The following is a 19553-nucleotide window of genomic DNA, read 5'->3' as shown; positions in this document are numbered from 1 at the left end:
GGCGCCGGTCTGGAGGCCAGCGAGCTCCAAAGTTGATCTTTTCGGCAGCTCCGTCTTCCTCCTCCTGATCGTCTTGGTCAGCGTCTGTTGTTCTGCCTTCGTGACTCCATTTGGCCAATTAGTCCTCGTGAGGAAGTTTCGCTCCGTGCTGCCCGCAACCTCTGCCCCCCCCCCCCCCCCCGCTCCGACCAAACAACATCAGGCCGAGCCGATCTACGCGTCCGTGACATTCGAGCGCGTGACCGTTCCCCGCCGTCAAAACGCTCACAAAGCGCGTCGCGGAACGAGAGGCGACACCCGCTTGATAGATGGCCGACGGACGGGCGCCGTTTTGCCCTTGGCGCCGCGACTGTTTGGCCGTAAAAATTAGAGCAGATATGGAGGCTAATGATGGGGTCTGTCACATTTGCATATGCAAAGAGAAGGCGACTTAGAGCGTAATTAGGGGAGTTTGGCAGCCCCCGAAGAGCCTAACGAAGCCCGTCCTGATCATCAGAACCTCGTCACGCCTCAAGCCCACTTAGTCATTCCAGGGAATCGTATCGCATTGTAATTGGAGACACCTTCATTTCAGTAAATTGTACCGCTTCATAATTCGACTGGAACGCAAAACATGTACCAGAAGCCGTATGAATCGTATCATAATTACTGCAAATCATCATCATGTACGGGAGCACAATTCGAAAATCTGCTAAATCACTGGTGGGAATTGCGGCGCATCGAAGTTGGAGTTAAAACCGTTGTTGTCATAATTGGAGGGAATCACTTTGCAACGTAAATGATCGGAATCATATCGCATCGGAATTCGGGTCAGTTGTATCCCATCCAGCCGGAAAAAGTGCACATTAATTGGAATCAATATTTTGGTATCATAATTGGAGTAAATTGTATTGCATCCTGTTTAGTAAACCATATCACATTGCTAATCAAGTAAATATTAGATTACAGTTAGAGTAAATGTCCATCCATCCATTTTCTTTGCCACTTATCCTCACAAAGGTCGCGCGGAACAACAGGCAGCAGGGTGGGCTACTCCCTGAACTGGTCGCCAGCCAATCGTAGGGCACATCGAGACAAACAGCCGCACTCACAATCCCACCTCGGGGCAATTTAGAGTGACACGTTTTGGGGATGTGGGAGGAAAGCGGCGTGCCCACCTGGAGAAAAGCCACGCAGGCACGGGGAGAACATGCAAAGTCCACAAAGGGGGGCCTGGGATTGAACCCGGGTCCTCAGAACTGTGAGGCCAACACCGACAGCTGAGTCACCGTGCCGCTCTCGAGTAAAGATGTTGGCGTGAATTGTGCGGTAACCGGGATGGATCATACCAAATTCCGATCGCACTGCTTGATAAAATGGAGTAAAACCTCCGGAATTGCAAACGGAGCGAGTCGTACGGTACCGTAACTGGAGTCAATCGGAACATAGACAATTGGGGGTGCGGCTCATGACATTCATTAACGAATCGCTGACACGATTGTGCATTGACAACAAAAACAACTTTTTAAAAAAGCAAAAAAAAAAAAATCCAACAGAGACTCCGCGAAAGGGTCGAAACTCATCAAGCGCTAACGAGCGGACGCTAATTAGCCGCAAAGAAGCTAGCGGGCCCCGATCCCTCGAGGCTTCCCCCCCGTTTTCGGAATCCTTCCTTGACAGAAGGCCAACGCGGTCTGACGACGATTGCAGCGGGGGGGGGGTGCTTGTCCGCCCTGCCCCCTTAGTAGTCAATTAATTAACCAACACGAGGATCCGTTCAAACTTGCGTTAACGTCGTGAGCCAGACGCTAGCAGAGCGAGGAAACAACATGGATTCGGGGGGGCAGAGGCGAAAAATGAGTCTACACGGACGATGAAGCCACTATTTTAAGCAGAAAAACTTCTTTTTATTCAGAATAATTTAACGGTCCAAGGACAGTTTAATTATCATTTCCTGTGAGATGAATAGAAATGAATTCATTGTTAAATAAGGCAGCCATGCTTTTTTTTTCTTCTTCTTCTCTTTGCAGTTTTTTTTCTCTCGGGTGGGAGTTGAGTCATTCTCGTATGTTATTAACGTTAAAAGAAGACATTAGTTATGCCTTCATACACGCTCATCAGCCATATCGCTAGGGACACAAGACGCATGTTTTTGATGTATTCATACATGATTGGTTGTTTGTTTTTATCCAATTCAACAACAACAAAACAATAATGATCCATTTTAAAAGGAAGGAATGGCTAAAAATAACAAAGGGTATACTTCACCGATGCTGACATTTGTTCCTTTTTTTAAGATTAGATAATACATTTTAAAAATTACACAAAAAATAAAAGGATATCATATAAATAAATGTGTAATATTGCATCAGAGTCCTATGGTATAATTTATATTGCTTAATTTTCAATTTTAAGTAAAAAAAAAAAAATTAAAGCCCAACAATTTGTGCCACAATACGCCAAAAATAACACTTGTCAGATTTGTACATTTCACAGTATATTCCTAAAATAATTTTGGTCTCACAATTCAAATGTTGTCAAGTGCATTTTCCCTTTGTCGCACGACCGACCCAATTTGATCAAGGTCAAGAAAGAACTTTTTGTTTGTTTGAAAATGGCCTCTGAAAACATACCTACAGCATACAGTCATATGTATGTATGATATACGGTATATTCCAATGCTTTGTTTATGTTGACACACCAGCAAAAGCAAATCGCTTTGTTTAGGGCGCGAACGCGAAAGACCAAAGCGCAAGTTGGCAATATTTCAGATCATTTGTCAAATATGTTAAATCCGGGACGTTGGCACGCCTCTGAAAATTAAACAAAAAAAAAAATTGTGAATCTAAATAATTGTACTTTTTCACCGGCTGTATGTGACCCACCCAGAACAGGTCCCCGCCCCACTTTTGAGTCCCCGCCCCACTGTTTGAGAATCACTGGCTGCGATTTTTTTTTCCAAGGAGGTTCAAGAAATTTTGGTGATGCCACATAAAAATTACAATCATATGAATGCTTCAAAATGTTACAAATTCTAATGGCAATGTCTTTTTTTTTTTTTTTTTTACTTTTTAGTTTTTTTTTTTACCAAAATTGATGGCATAAGTTTTATTTTTGTATTAAATGTACAAAATAATAAATAAAAAAAGAAATTCCCGCGTTATCTAACTTGTACAAGTGATATTTTTTAATGACATCTTCCTTGATTTTGGCTTAAATAGCCAGTAGTTTTCGACAACTTGTGATAAAGGTCATCGGGGGCAAAAAGTGTTGTGCACTTTTCTTTTCTTTGGGGCTGCGGACCCCCCCCCCCCCTTTGCCCCCCCCCTCCCCCCATTCCGCACGCATTTCTCAGGTAAAGGTTACAGACTTGAAGAATGTTCTCATTAGTTCCCATACAACATTGGCAGTGTGCGTGAGGATAATGAGGTTGGTAAGTAACACTGCGACGCCGCCACCGCCACCGCCCTCCATCGCGTCGCAGCCCCGCCCTCCACTCGGCCACAATTATTTCGTCGATTAGCTGGACCAGCTGTCAGTCAAACGCTGATTAAAAAACGGCGGCTCACAAGTGGCTATTTTGTTCTAACAGCACACATTGGGATCTGTTAGCATGTATTGCGCCGCCTGCTACTGTTGCACAATAAATCCTTTGAAATATTCCAAAACGGGGTCACTGATGGTGTAGTGGGACACGCGCCGACCTCCTGCAACCCTTGTGAGGATAAGCAGCTTGGATGATGACATGACAGTATTCCAAAACAACGAGAGAAATGACCACGAGGTTCATAATTCACCCAGATAATGAACAAAAAGTATAAACTAAATGGAAACAATTCAAATTTCATCTGATATTATTCCATCACCGATTGACAATTACCATTTCTTGTGATTGCACAACATAATTACACTCACGTCAAATCACAAAGCCCAAAACCAAAAATAATGGAAAGCCCGGCGTCAACGCTTCGCGTGGCAGTTCATATCTGTTAGCATGTAGCACTGGTAGCACGAGTTGATTTAAAAAACAACAAAAAAAAACCACAAACTTCTGTTAATTTACAGATTCAAGAAGAAAAGTTATATATTTTTATACATTTATGAAGATTAGATTCATTCGTCTCCCCTCTATACGTGAAAAAATAACACTAAATAGATAAATTAATCAAATTCAGATTTAAATTTTGTGTTTTTGTAGCGACAGAAGCGGGCGAAATATGCAGCAAGCTCAACCATTACAGATAGATAGATAGATAGATAGATAGATAGATAGATAGATAGATAGATAGATAGATAGATAGATAGATAGATAGATAGATAGATAGATATAGATAGATAGATAGATAGATAGATCTGTGGGCTCTTGTGGGTGTTCCAGACCCATTAAAACATCCACAAAATCTTCTTAAAAATTTGTACATTTCTGATCACGAGATGGATTTTTTTTTTACCTGGAGATATGAAAAAAATATTGCAAACTGATCCAGATGTAGCTTTTTTAATTTGTTTTTTTTTTTTTAATTGTTGCTGACATTGTTTTGTCAAACTTGCACGAAAATTTCTTACGTTTGAGGTTTGGCCGGACGTTAATACTTTTTCAAAACGCAGCGAGTGCGCAGACCTCCATTTTCTCCATGCAATCGTCGTCGCCTCTTAGTCAGGAATAACGCCCCCCTCCCCCCGCCCCCCCAAAAAAAAGAGAACCATTGATGTTTCCCAGCGTTTAAAGAGGTGAAAATTCGACGTCCTCGGCGGGGGCGGCCCTGAACTCGGGTGTGCCCCGGCCAAGCTGAGGCGCGCCCATCGACCTTGGCAATCGTGCGGCGGGGAGAAAAAGCCAGTCGCGCCGTTCCTCCGACACGGGGCTCATCCGCCCGAGGCTTTAGCGGCCACGAGATCGATTCTTCTTCACCGTCATCATTCCGTCCCCGCTGCCCTTTGCGAAGTCCTCCCTCCATCCATCCACGTCTGCCTTTCTATTCATCGAGGCCTTCCTTCCCTCGATCCATTCGGCTCCCTCTTCCCGAGAGTTCAGTCCGCTCTCGTCTTCGTCGGCTTCCCGCGCAGGCAAAATTGGATTATTTTGGTGACGCAGCATGTGGTTGATTTTCCACGGGTATTCTCGCGTCACGTTCCCAATAAGCGTGCACGAGCTAGTGATTATCTGGCATCTCATTTAGCGCAAGCGGGACGAGGACGCGGTCTTCAGCGGGCAGACACACGCAGCGATAATCGACCCGAGTTTTGGATAAATGGAAAAGATGATAATAAACCGTTGTGGGATTGTTTCATCTCCAATCTGCTTGAAAATGTTTCAGCCCCAACAATTGGGAACATCAAACGGACCCAAAATTCAGACCAAATTTGAGCTTTCTCTCCTTCTGGTTCAAATGAGTAAAGGCGTGATTGTGGAACACCTTGTAAAGGTGGTCATCCTGTGCTTTGTGCTAACGCTGACTTTCCCTCCCGCCGCTGCTGGGAAAAGCAGCCAATAAATGTAAAATAATGAACTTGTCCAACATTTCGGATGGCAAAATGCTTACGTGTGACAAAAGATGATCTGGAATGATTGTCCTGCAGCGTGGGCTCATTCGCCGTGAAAATGCTCACTCGAAAAGGTTACGTGGGATAAATCAAGATGAAAGTTGCCAAATTCGACAATTTGACATATATTTCCAAATAAAATGTGAAATCATTTGCCCTGAGGTGTGGGGCTGCATTAAAAGTAATTCTTCCTCCCTGATCTGCTGACAATTGTAATTGCAGTACTGTCGGAAGCGGAGTACGCGCGGAAAATTTCTTTGCGTCTTCCTCCCTTGCGATCAAAGTCAAAGTCACACCGTGACGTTCTGGTCAAAGTTCTCTGAACATTTCAATCGTTCTATTTTTCAACGTTTTCAAAGGAGGATGACACATCTGGCGTGTGATTAGCGTGTGTCGAACGCACGAGAAGCGTGTCGCAGCCACCAAATAAGAGACCCCTAAAAACCATTAGCGTGTGCTAACGTGTCACTGGCGCGCCACGAGCGATTCGTCAACGCCAGACGAGCGTGTTGAGCGTGTGACTGAACGGGCGAATAACGACGGAATAGCGTTTTGCTGGCGTGTCATTTTTACAGCGGAACGGGAACGAAAACGTTGGAAATTTCATACTCACTTCATTCGTTCTCGCTCGTGAGTTTGAACAGTCAGCGTCGTGGCGCCTGGACGAGAAAAACTTCAGCAAGTAAGAATGCAAAGCCTCTTTCACTGGCAATGTCTTTGGAGGAAAAAGAACACGTCCGGGAAGCCACGCAGCACGTGACGCCCCCTGGGGACCCCGCCGATGACGGTCCGACGGTAACAAACGAGAAGTAACAACCAAGTAACGCTCGAGTAACGACTGACTAACGCTCGGCGAACGTTAGTAAAACGTTCTGCGGCGTTTAAAATTAAACGTCAATGAACGCTGGTCTCGGCGAGAACTTTTGTGCATGTTCCAAACTTGTTTTTCCGGACCGGCGTTCTCCGCCGATTCCCAGCGATCATTGACGTTCGCTAGCGTTCAAACGAAGCTCTTCCGGCGCTTTCCCGGCGACCGCGGGCGACTACCAACGTTTCCTCAAACGCTAGAGAACGCTGACCGGAACGTCGTGGTGTGACGGGGCCTTAACCCAGAGACGATGGACCAGATCAGCACGACTTTGGGCGTTCTTCCAGGTAGGATAAGGCAAAAATGTTCACCAGTGGCAGGAAACAAAATTCTTCCACACCTGTAATTAGCCCACCTCAACCAGGAACGGCCGATTTCCGACCAAGTGTCCGACTTCCTTGAGACTTTCTCGTGGTTCTACTCCCGCTAGACACGTCAAGCAAATTGCATGCCGCCTAGACGAAAAAAAGGTGGGCTGCGGACTTTAGCAACTAGCGCTCCAAGTAAGAATGCAAAGCCTCTTTCACTGGCAATGTCTTTGGAGGAAAAAGAACACGTCCGGGAAGCCACGCAGCACGTGACGCCCCCTGGGGACCCCGCCGATGACGGTCCGACGGTAACAAACGAGAAGTAACAACCAAGTAACGCTCGAGTAACGACTGACTAACGCTCGGCGAACGTTAGTAAAACGTTCTGCGGCGTTTAAAATTAAACGTCGATGAACGCTGGTCTCGGCGAGAACTTTTGTGCATGTTCCAAACTTGTTTTTCCGGACCGGCGTTCTCCGCCGATTCCCAGCGATCATTGGCGTTCGCTAGCGTTCAAACGAAGCTCTTCCGGCGCTTTCCCCCGCGACCGCGGGCGACTACCAACGTTTCCTCAAACGCTAGAGAACGCTGACCGGAATGTCGTGGTGTGACGGGGCCTTAACCCAAAGACGATGGACCAGATCAGCACGACTTTGGGCGTTCTTCCAGGTAGGATAAGGCAAAAATGTTCACCAGTGGCAGGAAACAAAATTCTTCCACACCTGTAATTAGCCCACCTCAGCCAGGAACGGCCGATTTCCGACCAAGTGTCCGACTTCCTTGAGACTTTCTCGTGGTTCTACTCCCGCTAGACACGTCAAGCAAATTGCATGCCGCCGAGACGAAAAAAAGGTGGGCTGCGGACTTTAGCAACTAGCGCTCCAAGTAAGAATGCAAAGCCTCTTTCACTGGCAATGTCTTTGGAGGAAAAAGAACACGTCCGGGAAGCCACGCAGCACGTGACGCCCCCTGGGGACCCCGGCGATGACGGTCCGACGGTAACAAACGAGAAGTAACAACCAAGTAACGCTCGAGTAACGACTGACTAACTCTCGGCGAACGTTAGTAAAACGTTCTGCGGCGTTTAAAATTAAACGTCGATGAACGCTGGTCTCGGCGAGAACTTTTGTGCATGTTCCAAACTTGTTTTTCCGGACCGGCGTTCTCCGCCGATTCCCAGCGATCATTGACGTTCGCTAGCGTTCAAACGAAGCTCTTCCGGCGCTTTCCCGGCGAGCGCGGGCGACTACCAACGTTTCCTCAAACGCTAGAGAACGCTGACCGGAACGTCGTGGTGTGACGGGGCCTTAACCCAAAGACGATGGACCAGATCAGCACGACTTTGGGCGTTCTTCCAGGTAGGATAAGGCAAAAATGTTCACCAGTGGCAGGAAACAAAATTCTTCCACACCTGTAATTAGCCCACCTCAGCCAGGAACGGCCGATTTCCGACCAAGTGTCCGACTTCCTTGAGACTTTCTCGTGGTTCTACTCCCGCTAGACACGTCAAGCAAATTGCATGCCGCCGAGACGAAAAAAAGGTGGGCTGCGGACTTTAGCAACTAGCGCTCCAAGTAAGAATGCAAAGCCTCTTTCACTAGCAATGTCTTTGGAGGAAAAAGAACACCAGGAGGAAGAGCACGTCCGGGAAGTAACGCATCACGTGACGCCCCCTGGGGACCCCGGCGATGACGGTCCGACGGTAACAAACGAGAAGTAACAACCAAGTAACGCTCGAGTAACGACTGACTAACGCTCGGCGAACGTTAGTAAAACGTTCTGCGGCGTTTAAAATTAAACGTCGATGAACGCTGGTCTCGGCGAGAACTTTTGTGCATGTTCCAAACTTGTTTTTCCGGACCGGCGTTCTCCGCCGATTCCCAGCGATCATTGGCGTTCGCTAGCGTTCAAACGAAGCTCTTCCGGCGCTATCCCGACTACCAACGTGTCCTCAAAAGCTTTAGAACGCTGAGCGGAACGTCGTGGCCCGATTGTCGAACGGCTCCAAAGGGCGATCTTGGGGTTAAACCTGTTCGGTACTCGCAAACGCGCTCAACACCGAAGTGCCGCGTGATCGCCAAGGGGGCTCGCTGCCAACTTTTGCTTCCTTCGAATGTCCTTTTGCTGGTGTGCATCTCCAATCCCTAAAAAGTCTCATCTGAACCGTCGAGACCTAATCGAGGTGAAGTTAGCAGTATTTTCTCACGAGCAAACTTTTCATTATCTCGATACACGCGGCCATGAGCTACTGTGCCAACCCCCCCCCCCCCCCCGCCAAAAAAAAAAAAAAAAAAAAGATGTTTTTTTTGGAGGCGTACGACCGCTGCGCATGTTTGTCTTTGCTCTTTTCTTCTTCCGTTCCACCTTTTGGCCTTTCCTAATGAGCGATCCGCCCGTCGCCGACGGCTTTCAACTAAGACGTCATCCGTCAGCGTCGGAGGCTTTTTTTTTTTTTTACCGGGACGTTGTCGCAACGTGTCCGCAGCGGGCGTGCCGACGTGCTGTCATCTCTTTTGCTTTTTAGATGATAGCAAAACGCAGCGGGAGGAGTGCATCATTTGTCTCCACATGAAATACGTTTTCCTGCCAAGGAATAAACTTTGTTCAAACTCAAGACAAAGCAAAGTCTGCCACAAACGCCGCTGATGAGAAAAGGAAAAGAAAAAAGATTCGCGTCCGCCTCCGGCCAGCGAAAACTTCCTTCAACCAAGTTTGATGTTTTGGTTCAAAGGTGTCCAAGTTGCCAAAGTCTGACAGAATGTACCCAACTGCCACCAAACTTGTACAGATTCATCCACCTGTCCGTTTTCAAGGGCTCGTGAGGATAAGCGGCAATCACACCAAGGGTCGATTTAGGGTGTCCAATTAATGTTTGGGATGTGGGAGGAAAGCGGAGCGCCCACCCGGAGAAAAGCCACGCAGGCACTGGGGAGAACATGCAAACTCCACACGGGCGGGTCCGGGATTGGACCCGGGACCTCAGAACCGTGAAGCCAACGCTTTACCAGCTGACCCACCGTGCCGCTTTGTACAAATTCTTAAAAAAAAAAAAAAACATTTATTTGCAAATTTGGGGATTTTTCAAGGTAGCGTTTTGTCGACGTTTCGTGCGTTGCTATCAAATTCATCTGGAAGTCTTTGAAAATATGAAATGCAGTATATAAAATCTGTTTAAAAAAAAATAATAACAATAAAAAAAGAGCTCATCAGTGGCATTTTTTATGACATTGCAATTCTGAGCAATGAAGTAAAAAAAAAAATGAAAAAAAAACCACTACTACTACTCTGTAGAACTCTTGGCGGCACGGTGACTCATCAGCTGGACAGTTCTGAGGACTCGGGGTCGAATCCCAGCCCTCCCTTGTGTGGAGTTTGCATGTTCTCCCCGTGCCTGCGTGGCTTTTCTCCGGGTGGGCACTCCGCTTTCCAAAGCATTATTTGCAAGCAAATTCCGTTGAGACGAAACGAAAATACGCGTGATAGCACGACGCCCAGAGTTGTACGTGGGAAAAATGAGAGACACTCGGCATACGGGATCCATATTTCATGCCCAAGTCGATGTTTTGGCCGAGAAGAAATGTGACCGTTAACCTTAGCCAACTGGATCTACACGTGTACCCGCCGAGTAAGTCGGCGAGATTTACACGCAAGAGTTTGAAAGCGTAGAAAAGTCCGGACGCATACAAATACTTTGTTACTGGACGGGCAAATACGGGAAATAAATCTCATCCAGTGAGGGCAAAGGTAAGTTACGATTTGCAATACAAGATTTTGTAATCCATAACCTGCATCGGCCAGGGCATTAGAGCTCGCTATGATTTTGGGCTAAATTATGAAGATTTTTGAAAACTGACAACAACAACTCTAACTGGAGTGTTGTTTTTTTTTTTTGTTTTTTTACATCTGTAACGAACCAAGAAGTATTCATAGATTTATGTTGCTGTTGTTGAAATGTTATAATAATCCATATCTCGTTTGTTGGGGAAAAAAAAATTAGGACAGGGATTCCTTTTTTTTTTTTTTTTTTTTAAATACGCATTGTTCTCAAATGAGTCAACTTGCTGTTATAAATACTTCCTGATAATATGAGATCGAGAAGAATAATTCCTACCTGAATTGAAGCAATCGCTAGACAGTCGTGTGTATTGAGTTGCTGAAATCCATATTCTGATCTTTTCAGACGATATTCCATGCAATGACATCACCTATCGTGACAACCGAGGGCAGCACGGAGGGTCTCGGGCATCGGGAAAAATCTGCTCCGGTTCGGCGAGTCCCGCGCCGCCGATCGGCTTTGTTTGACCGGCGACATGGCGTCGTAAACAAACAGTGACGTCACGCGCACCCTCTCCATCCAAACATTCGTTTTCTGCACTACTTATCCTCCCTATTTTCAGATTATTTGAATGTAAATCAAAATTTCACAATTTCCTGGTGTTAAAAAAAAAAAACAAACAAATCTCACGTTCATATGTTTAAAAATTCACAGAGGACAAGGACAATAAATATCATCTGCATCATACTCTGTATCAGCTACAATTAATACACTGGCCTGTTGTTCAAAAGCATAATATCTATTTATTTTGCAGTAATATTTTTAAATACGTTAGTCCCCCACCCCCACACGCACACCTCTTACGTCACATCCGCTTCGATGTGCATATCCGGTAGCCTCATTAGCCGCTGGACTGGACTTGGACCGGACTGCGCTGAACCTGCATCGCAACTTCTTTCTTTCTTTTTTGTGACTAAGTAGCAAATATCCATCCATCCATCCATCCATCCATCCATCGGGGCGCTGATTAGACTCCGAACCGGTCGCACATGGACATGGACAACCGTCAGTGACCGACGAGCGGAAAAGTTTTTTGAATAATTTCAATCAATTAAATGAATCTTTTTTTTTGGGGGGGGGGGCGATCATGATCGCGAAGGCGCTTTTATTTCTCATTGTGGGTTTGCAAATCCCGACGGTGACGCCCGGTAAGTCAATTAAAGAAGTTACTACTGGCAGTGCAAAGAAAACAAAGTTAAATACTCTCCTGATACATTCTATCCAGTATTCGTATTATTTGCTCCCGTTTAAGATTAAGCAACGCATGCCAGGATTGCTTTTGTTATTGTCGGTCTGGCACAGATTGAGTAAATGAGCGAAATCCACGGTGGCAACACCGTTATTAAATAAAGTCATATATGTACGGATTAAATAAACACAAGTCAATAGCACGATGAGGTGCGCTCCTTGATGAAAATGGATCGCTTTGCCGTGCGTAAAACGTCAATGCCAGTAGCACGTACTGCATGGAGCACTCAGAGCAGTAAAGTGAAAGTACAACACAGTAGACAGGGATGGGCGGCTATGAACATCAAATCATATGACAACGTAAATCAAGAGATGAAGGAGTGTGTAGTGTACTTTTTCTTTCACTTTGAAACTACAAGCTAAGCGTGTATTGGAATTGTGGCTGTTACCAACGAACATTATGAAAATGAGAAGTAGCTCCTCGTGTCAAGAGTGGGGGGGGGGGAATGAAATATGTATGGGGAAAAAAAAACAACTCTTCTTTTCCAGTGATTCACACGCTGAAGTATTTCCGCACCGCGTCGACAAAAATTTCAACCTTCCCGGCGTACGTGGAGGTGGGTTACGTGGACGGAGTGGCGTTCGTCCGCTACGACAGCGACAGGAAGAAAGCGCAAGCCCAGCAGGACTGGATGGAGGAAATCGCCGCCGACGATCCCGACTACTGGGAGACGGAGACGCAGAGGAACGTCGTCAACGAGAACGTTTTCCGAGTCAACATTGGGATCGCCCAGGAACGCTTCAACCACACGGGAGGTTTGTTGAGGGGAAATATAGCGCGCTACCTGGACTTCCTGTTCAATCACGCCATCGTGGCGCTCGCTCCATTTTTGTCCGTCGCAGGCGTTCACGTCCTCCAGTGGATGTTTGGCTGCGAATGGAACGACGAGAACGGCCAGGTGGACGGCTGGAATCGGCACAGCTACGACGGCGAAGACTTCATCTCCTTGGACACGCGGACGATGAGCTACGTCGCGGCCAAGCCGCAAGCGTTCGTCACCAAGCTCAAGTGGGACCGCGACGAGGACCGGAAAAAATACCGCAAGCACTACTACGCGGAGATTTGTCCTTCCGCGCTGAAGAAGCTCTTGCGCTACGGGAGGAGCGTCCTCGTGACAACGAGTAGGATGACGCCCAAACATCACCGAGATATGAAAATTCAAGCACTCCAAATGCTGAATCGCATCAAATGTTGATGCATGTTCTTGTCAATCGCAGCTAACGCGGTCGGATGAGTCACTCGTTCGATAATAAGGACTGCGCGGCTAATGACTTCTCTCGCTCGGGAAATGGGATCATTTCCCCGAATCATACTTTGAAAATGGATGATGAACATTTTGGGTGGCAAATATTGACTGGATAGGAGGGAGCGTGTCAAAATGGTTACCGACTAAAAGTGCCAGATGACTGTTGCAGATTTCAAAAGCGGGACTTTTGTCCTAACCTGGCCAACCTCGGGTACAAATTACATTCAACTTGGCTCCTGGACACCAAGATCGTGGCCGCGCTCTTCTATTGTGAAGCTCCTCAGCTCACTTCAACAAAGTTGCTCGACACGGGGGGCAGGCAGCAGTGCATTATTTGTGTAAATGAAACTCCTCGACTCACTTGGAGTGCCTTTGCGCCGAGATCCCACCAAATGGTTCTGTCTGAATGGAACTCTTCAACTGACTTCAGCATAGCTCCTTGACACCAAGATGCTACAAGATGGTGTCAAAGCACGTCTTTTGTCAACTCACTCGAACATAGTTCCTCGACGCTTGACGACAAAAGCACTATCTTTGTGGAAACGTCTCCTCGACTCACTTCAACCTAGTTGTAGGACACCAAGGTGGTCGTATAGCAACATTTTTATCCAAATTGAAACTCTTCAACATGGTCACCAAAAGGCCACTTTGTATCTAAATGAATCTCATCGACTCATGTCAACGTAGTTCCTTGACACGCAAATGCCCAAAGATGGCAGCAAAACACAAGAAAATATGACTTTATCTGTCATATTAATGCAATATCTGAGAATACACGCCGAGGTTCACTGCACTTGACCCGTGACGCCGGTTGGTCCTAAGAAACTCCGCTTTTCTGCGCAGAACCTCCAAAGGTGTCGCTCCTGCAGAAGACGCCGTCCTCGCCGATCACCTGCCACGCGTCGGGTTTTTACCCCGACGTGGCCGACCTTTTCTGGAGGCGAGACGGGGAGCAGATCCACCATGACGTGGAACTCGGCCAGACCCTCCCCAACCACGACGGGACCTTCCAGATGACGGCGGACCTGACGGCGGCCGAGGCGGCGGCCCGGTACGAGTGCGTGTTTCAGCAGCCGGGCGTCGACCGCGAAATCGTCACCAAACTGGAGAGGAGAAACATCCTGAGCAACCGCCGCAACGAAGGTGAGGAACGGACGCCACGTCCTCAAAACGACGCCTCGTGTCCGTGGTCCTGTCGGCCGTGATTGTTTCCTCTTCGTCTGAGGCTTTTTTCCCCCCACTCTTCTTGTTTTGTTTTTTTTTTTGCAGAAGAAGAAAAGATAAAGAAAATCGTCACCATCGCAGCCCCGTCGGCGGCGGCGACGGCTCTGCTGGTCGTCATCGCCGTCGTCGTCAGCCGTCACAAATGCAAACGCGGTGAGGGACGCAAAAACATTTTTCGTCCTCTGCCGTTGGTCAAAAGAAGTGAAAGCAAATTTGTTTTTCTTTCATTTTCAGACGATTACGATCCAGCTTGTAAGTCAAACCTTTTTCCTATTTACGTCCATCTTCCAACTTTTTGTAAATCGGAACGGGACCGAGCGCCGAAACTGCCCTGAAAGTCTTTCTGATTGGAAGTCGTGACGATCATTTCAAGTGCAAAGTTGAAACTCCGCCTTCACCTTGCAAACGCGCTTCCTCCACGAGTGCGACTTTGTGTTCCCGCAGCTACCGACGGCGGCGCGGAGCTCTCCGAGTCGAGAACGGCGGAAACCTGAGCAGGACGTGTTGGGCGACGCACGTGGACTTTGTGGACTTTGTGGACTTTGGATTTTGATCAGCCTTCCTGACTCTCGCGAGGCCAAAATGCTGTGGATACACGGCCGCTTGACTGGAGTGGGAAAAAAAAAACAAAAACAAAAATGGAGCTCTCAAGGCGTGTCATGTCCTCGCACGTGCGCAAGGCGAGCCACAAGCGCTCGTGCGCCTGCAGCTGTTTATTGAACGGTAATAACAGTCGCAGATGCAAATACGCAAAAGTGCCGTGAGCAAATATTGGCAACCTTCTCCAAGTCATACATTTTTGCACTTTCCCCACCTTAATGTGATCAGAGACATGCAAATATCAGACAAAAATGTTCAGCTACCTGGCGTGCTCAGCGCTTCTGCCTCGCAGTTGTGAGGACCGGGGTTGGAATCCCGGAGTTTTGCACGTCCTCCTGGTGTCTGCGTTGCTCACCTTCGGTTTTCGCTCACGTCTGGGAAAACACGTGTGTCAGGTCGATTGAAGACTAAATTGCGGGTGCGAATGCTCGTTTGTCTCTCCGTGCCCTGCGATTGGCTGGCGACCGCGGTGTTGAGGGTGCCGCCCCGCCTCCTGCCTGGGATGGGCTCCGGCAAGCAATTCTGCAAGAGGGAGTCGCTCAAAAGTTCTGGAAAACGTTTTTGACGTCACTTGTCGCTGCTGACGATGGCCCAACCGCTTCTTAACTTTTGGGTCCATAACTTTTTTTCTTTAATAACTGACATCATACATACATTTTTAAATGCACTTGGGGTCTAATTGTCTGATATTTATATTTGTTTGATCATCTGAAACATTAAAATGGGGAAACTGCTCAAATAGAATCATTTGAAAGATAAAAATATCGGTGCAGCAAAAAAATTCATTTTAATATGTTTCAATCAGGGAAATTGATTTAATAAGCAGTCATTTCTGAACCTTCAAGTCAAGCTAGCACTATTTTCTATAGCACTGTTTATTTTTAACCAATCAAATTTCAAGTTCACCTCACAGGGCCTTCGCGTTGGTCCAAATGATTGTCAACACGTTTGTTTTCTGATTGGTCGTTCAAGAGTTCCACTAACGAGCTGCATTCATCGCAATCTGCATCCACTTGTGCATTAAATCATTTCGCAGTCTGCATCGCTTTGTGCATTAAAATGTACTATTGGATTCATATTGTTTGTTGCTGTCAAGTTTGATGGATATTAAGTGACGTGTTCCAGTTGCATTCCTTTACATTGCGTATGTTGGTAAATGTGATGTATGCCTGTGACGCAATAATGGTGGAATTAAAAGGTGCAAGAAGTCCCGAGTGAAGGCCCAGATATGAAATTCATGGCCCGTCAGGCCACCTGATGAGCATCTCGGCCGAAATCCAAAGTTTCATTTTCTGCTTTTTCATTTTCACGTAAAGCATTTTAGGAAGTTGAGTTCCACCCTAACTTTTTGTGGATATTTTTTGTTCCCCCTAAATTGGGACACACGACCGCAGCAAAAGCAAATCGTTTGCTTCAACATTTACGATTCTTGCTGAAATTTGTACCAACCTGCGTAATAACGTTGTACTGAATTATTCTTTTTTTTTCTTCTTCTTCCTTCCCACACCAGTTTTACAGTCCGTTGAGCACCTTTGAGGTCCGATTTCAAAAGTAGCGATCCATTTGAGTTTTTGTGTAAAAAGTGGTGAGGCGATGACGCAATAACGGCCCCCTCGAGGCAAAACGGCGACAAGATGGCCTCCGATTCTCTTGTCGGGAAACCAAAGCAGCGCACTAGTAGCCAGAAACGCGGCACTGGCGAGGCTGAATTGTTCTTCTCTTGATCATTTGTGGATGTTGAATTCTCAATATCTGCTACTGATGACATTTTAATTGTGGGCAGGAAAAGCGGGCAGAACTTTTTTTTTTTTTTTTTTGGGAGGGGGGGGGGGGCAAAAGTTTGTTGACAGTTGCGATGATTTTTTTTTTTTTTTTTTTTTTTTGATGGCTCCATTTGCAGATCGTCATCGCGCCGGCTCGGCTTCGTCTCGGCAGACGCGGCGAGACGTCTTCGCGCCGCCGGAGCCCATTTTCGATTCCGCGAGATGAAGGGAGACGAGGTGAGCCAACATCTGCACGCTCGCGTTGAGATAAACACCGATCAGCCAGATAGAACAAATGTGAAAAAGATTCGCGCGGCGGCTTCGCTGCCACGTTCCCGTTTTTCACTCCGGCGGAATCCTCACTGACACTTTTTGCAGTGGAAACACAAGAAAGAGCGCACGATAAGATTAATGATAGCGGCGGCGTTATAAATAATGGAGACGATGCTCTTACGCCTCCAAACATCCTTTTGAAGTCATAACTGCGCGCTTTTATTCGATGCGGACCGAAAGCAACTCAGCGGCGGAACATTCCGACAAGTTTGTGGGACGGTGAGGCGAAGAGTGAACTTTTTTTTTTTTGTCCTTGGTCACGTGACAGCAGGTTGAAAGGAAATCTCCAAACATGTTTGACATCTCAAGTAGAGCATGCTAACTGATGTTAGCCTGCACCGCAAATCTGGAAATCCTCGGTTCAAATGTGAGCATGTAGCGCCGGAGGCGGAGTGTCGGACACAGGAACAGAACTTGCTTTATTGTTCGACATCACCAAACGACTCGCGTAACGGCGGGAACTCTGTTAACCTTTCCTCCGGAAGCGCAACAACAAAAACAGTCCGTGCGGAACCCAACTCGAGGTCCCGCGGGTGAATTCTGTAAACGCCACAAGCAGTCACTTTGAAAGGCAACATCTTGATTTTTACCCGAGATGTCAACTTTCTTCAAAGAAACGCAGGCGGTCCGCGGTCCAGATCGAAGGGCGGCTGCAGGTACGAGGGGAAACTGCCGTCGGGCATGGGGTACTGCGGACCGGAGGGCCGCGAGAGGAGGAACGGCGGCGGCACCGGCGCAAAGCTGTAGTCGTACGACGAGTGGTGCGAGGGCTCGACGCGGGCCGACGCGCCGGCGGCGTTGTGCGAGCGTTTGCCCGTCAGGAGAGAATTTTGCGCCTCCAGTTTGGAGATGCGCTCGTCTCGCTGCAGGATCCCGGCCGCCATGTTCCACTGCATGCCGAGCATCTGCGCCCGCAGGTCCGCCAGCGCGCCGTCCATGTTGCGCTTGGCGCCCTCCAGCTGGGCGGCGAACTGGATCACGGCGTCCTGCAGCGCTTTCTGAAGGCGGGCGCCGCTCTCCCTTTCCCGCTGCGCCAACCACTCGCACCACTCTTTCTCTCGGGCCGTCCTGGCGGGCGTTTTTTCCTTCGACTCCTCCATCCGGTCCTTGTCGTCCGGATTTTCTGCGATCGAGACCGCCGGGGCGCTTCGGAGGGACTCGCCCGCCCGGGAGGCCCGGTCCTCGTCCGTCCGGTCCCGGTCCCGGTCCGGCGTATCGTCGCCGCTTCGGCCGCTCTGGGCTTCCTCCTCCTCGGACGCGGCCTCGTCCGTCTGCGGGTCGTCCTCCGACGCCGGCGGCGGGTGGTTCTCCTTCTTCTTCCGGGTCTGGCGCGAGGCCTTCTTTGAGCCGGATTTGGGGACCTCCGCGTTGTCCGGGATTTTGGGTGCCTGGAAAAGAGACCAAACGGCTGAATTGAAGTTTCCGTATCGTCTCGTTTGGCGCGGACTGGCAGGACCGTCACATAACCGGAACAATAATAATTTTCTGGGAGAATTCAGACCTATTTTTTGTTTCGGGGGGGGTCAAGATCAGGTTCTGGTCTTGCCACGCTTGCTTGGGTCACATTAACCCGCTCGTGGGCAGGGTGGCAATTTTTTTGCCTTATTGAGATATCACAATCACGGAAATAACATTTCTTTTTCGTTTACGGTTAAGTTTTATGATGACGTTACTCATTTATAATCTCGTCCGGAAAATGGGACGCTGCCCGCGAGAGGGTACTTGGGTTTTCTTCGTAGATCGTCCCAAAAACCAGAATCCGAATCGGATTAAAACACTTCAATATTTTGATACACTGAAGGACATAATGCGTGAAAATCACGATGTCCCAAAAAATGGGACGCTGCCCACGAATGGCTTAACGATAGGAAACGTTTTGAAAGGATTTCATCATTTCAACAGGGTGTGCACACTTTTTATATCCACCGTCATATCCTGTCTACATTTAATGTGGCATATTTAGATTGGTAGTTTATGCATCTGCCTCGTATGCACATACAGTTCAACGACATATTTGATGTACTTTTACGCCATCCACAATATTTGACCTCTAATATTTCCACCGCATTTCATGAACTTGGAATGTAGCATATCCACATGATATGTAATGTGAAATATGTATACTGTATTTACCTGCCATCATGTTTCACTCCAATGTCTTGACACTAATGTAGGGTTGGGTTGAAATATTTAATGTACACGTAACGTGGCATGTTTAACGGCTGAAGATACAGCAACGTCATTCTATTTCCACTCGTATATGATGTCCCCTGAAGGGCAATATTTCATCTCTTCATATGGAATATATATTTGGGGGCATCGGGCTGTCAGCGATCGTTCACCTTTTGCGACTGCTGTGCTTGCTTTTTTTTCTTCTTCTTATCCGAGCTCAGAAGCTTCATGAGGCCGGCGAAGATGTTCATGGTTTCCCCTCGTCGGGCGGCGGTCCGGGTGGGGGCTCTGCTCGGCGAGCCGCTCTCTTTGTGCCCCCCCCCCCCCCCTTGACGCAACGGGTTAGCCGTGACCTCACAGAGGCGTCAAAGGGGGTGATGTCGCAGAGGGTGGGGGGCGTGGCCTCAGACGGGGGGGGGGGGCAACAGCAAG

The 19553-nt window shown here is 47.7% G+C and overlaps 2 protein-coding genes across 2 annotated transcripts; one reads left to right on the top strand and one right to left on the bottom strand.

Annotated features, from left to right (window-relative positions):
- The first annotated feature begins 11358 nt into the window (after positions 1–11358).
- LOC133497628 (H-2 class I histocompatibility antigen, Q9 alpha chain-like) lies at positions 11359–15931 on the top strand. The gene is made up of 7 exons (XM_061813674.1): positions 11359–11682; positions 12272–12538; positions 12626–12904; positions 13873–14172; positions 14299–14406; positions 14488–14505; positions 14698–15931. Exons 1-7 carry the CDS (start codon positions 11622–11624, stop codon positions 14745–14747), a joined length of 1083 nt encoding a protein of 360 aa, XP_061669658.1. The 5' UTR covers positions 11359–11621; the 3' UTR covers positions 14748–15931.
- Positions 15932–16181: 250 nt separating this feature from the next.
- Positions 16182–19412, bottom strand: LOC133497647 (uncharacterized). Its single transcript, XM_061813700.1, has 2 exons — positions 19292–19412; positions 16182–18337 (listed from the first exon to the last, which is right to left on the bottom strand). Exons 1-2 carry the CDS (start codon positions 19370–19372, stop codon positions 17558–17560), a joined length of 861 nt encoding a protein of 286 aa, XP_061669684.1. The 5' UTR covers positions 19373–19412; the 3' UTR covers positions 16182–17557.
- Between the last annotated feature and the right edge of the window lie 141 nt (positions 19413–19553).

The sequence above is a fragment of the Syngnathoides biaculeatus genome, chromosome 3 (assembly GCF_019802595.1).
Source record: "Syngnathoides biaculeatus isolate LvHL_M chromosome 3, ASM1980259v1, whole genome shotgun sequence".
Lineage (NCBI taxonomy): Eukaryota > Metazoa > Chordata > Actinopteri > Syngnathiformes > Syngnathidae > Syngnathoides > Syngnathoides biaculeatus.
The sequence above is the reverse complement of the archived record's forward strand: the minus strand, read 5'-3'. Positions and strand labels throughout refer to the sequence as shown.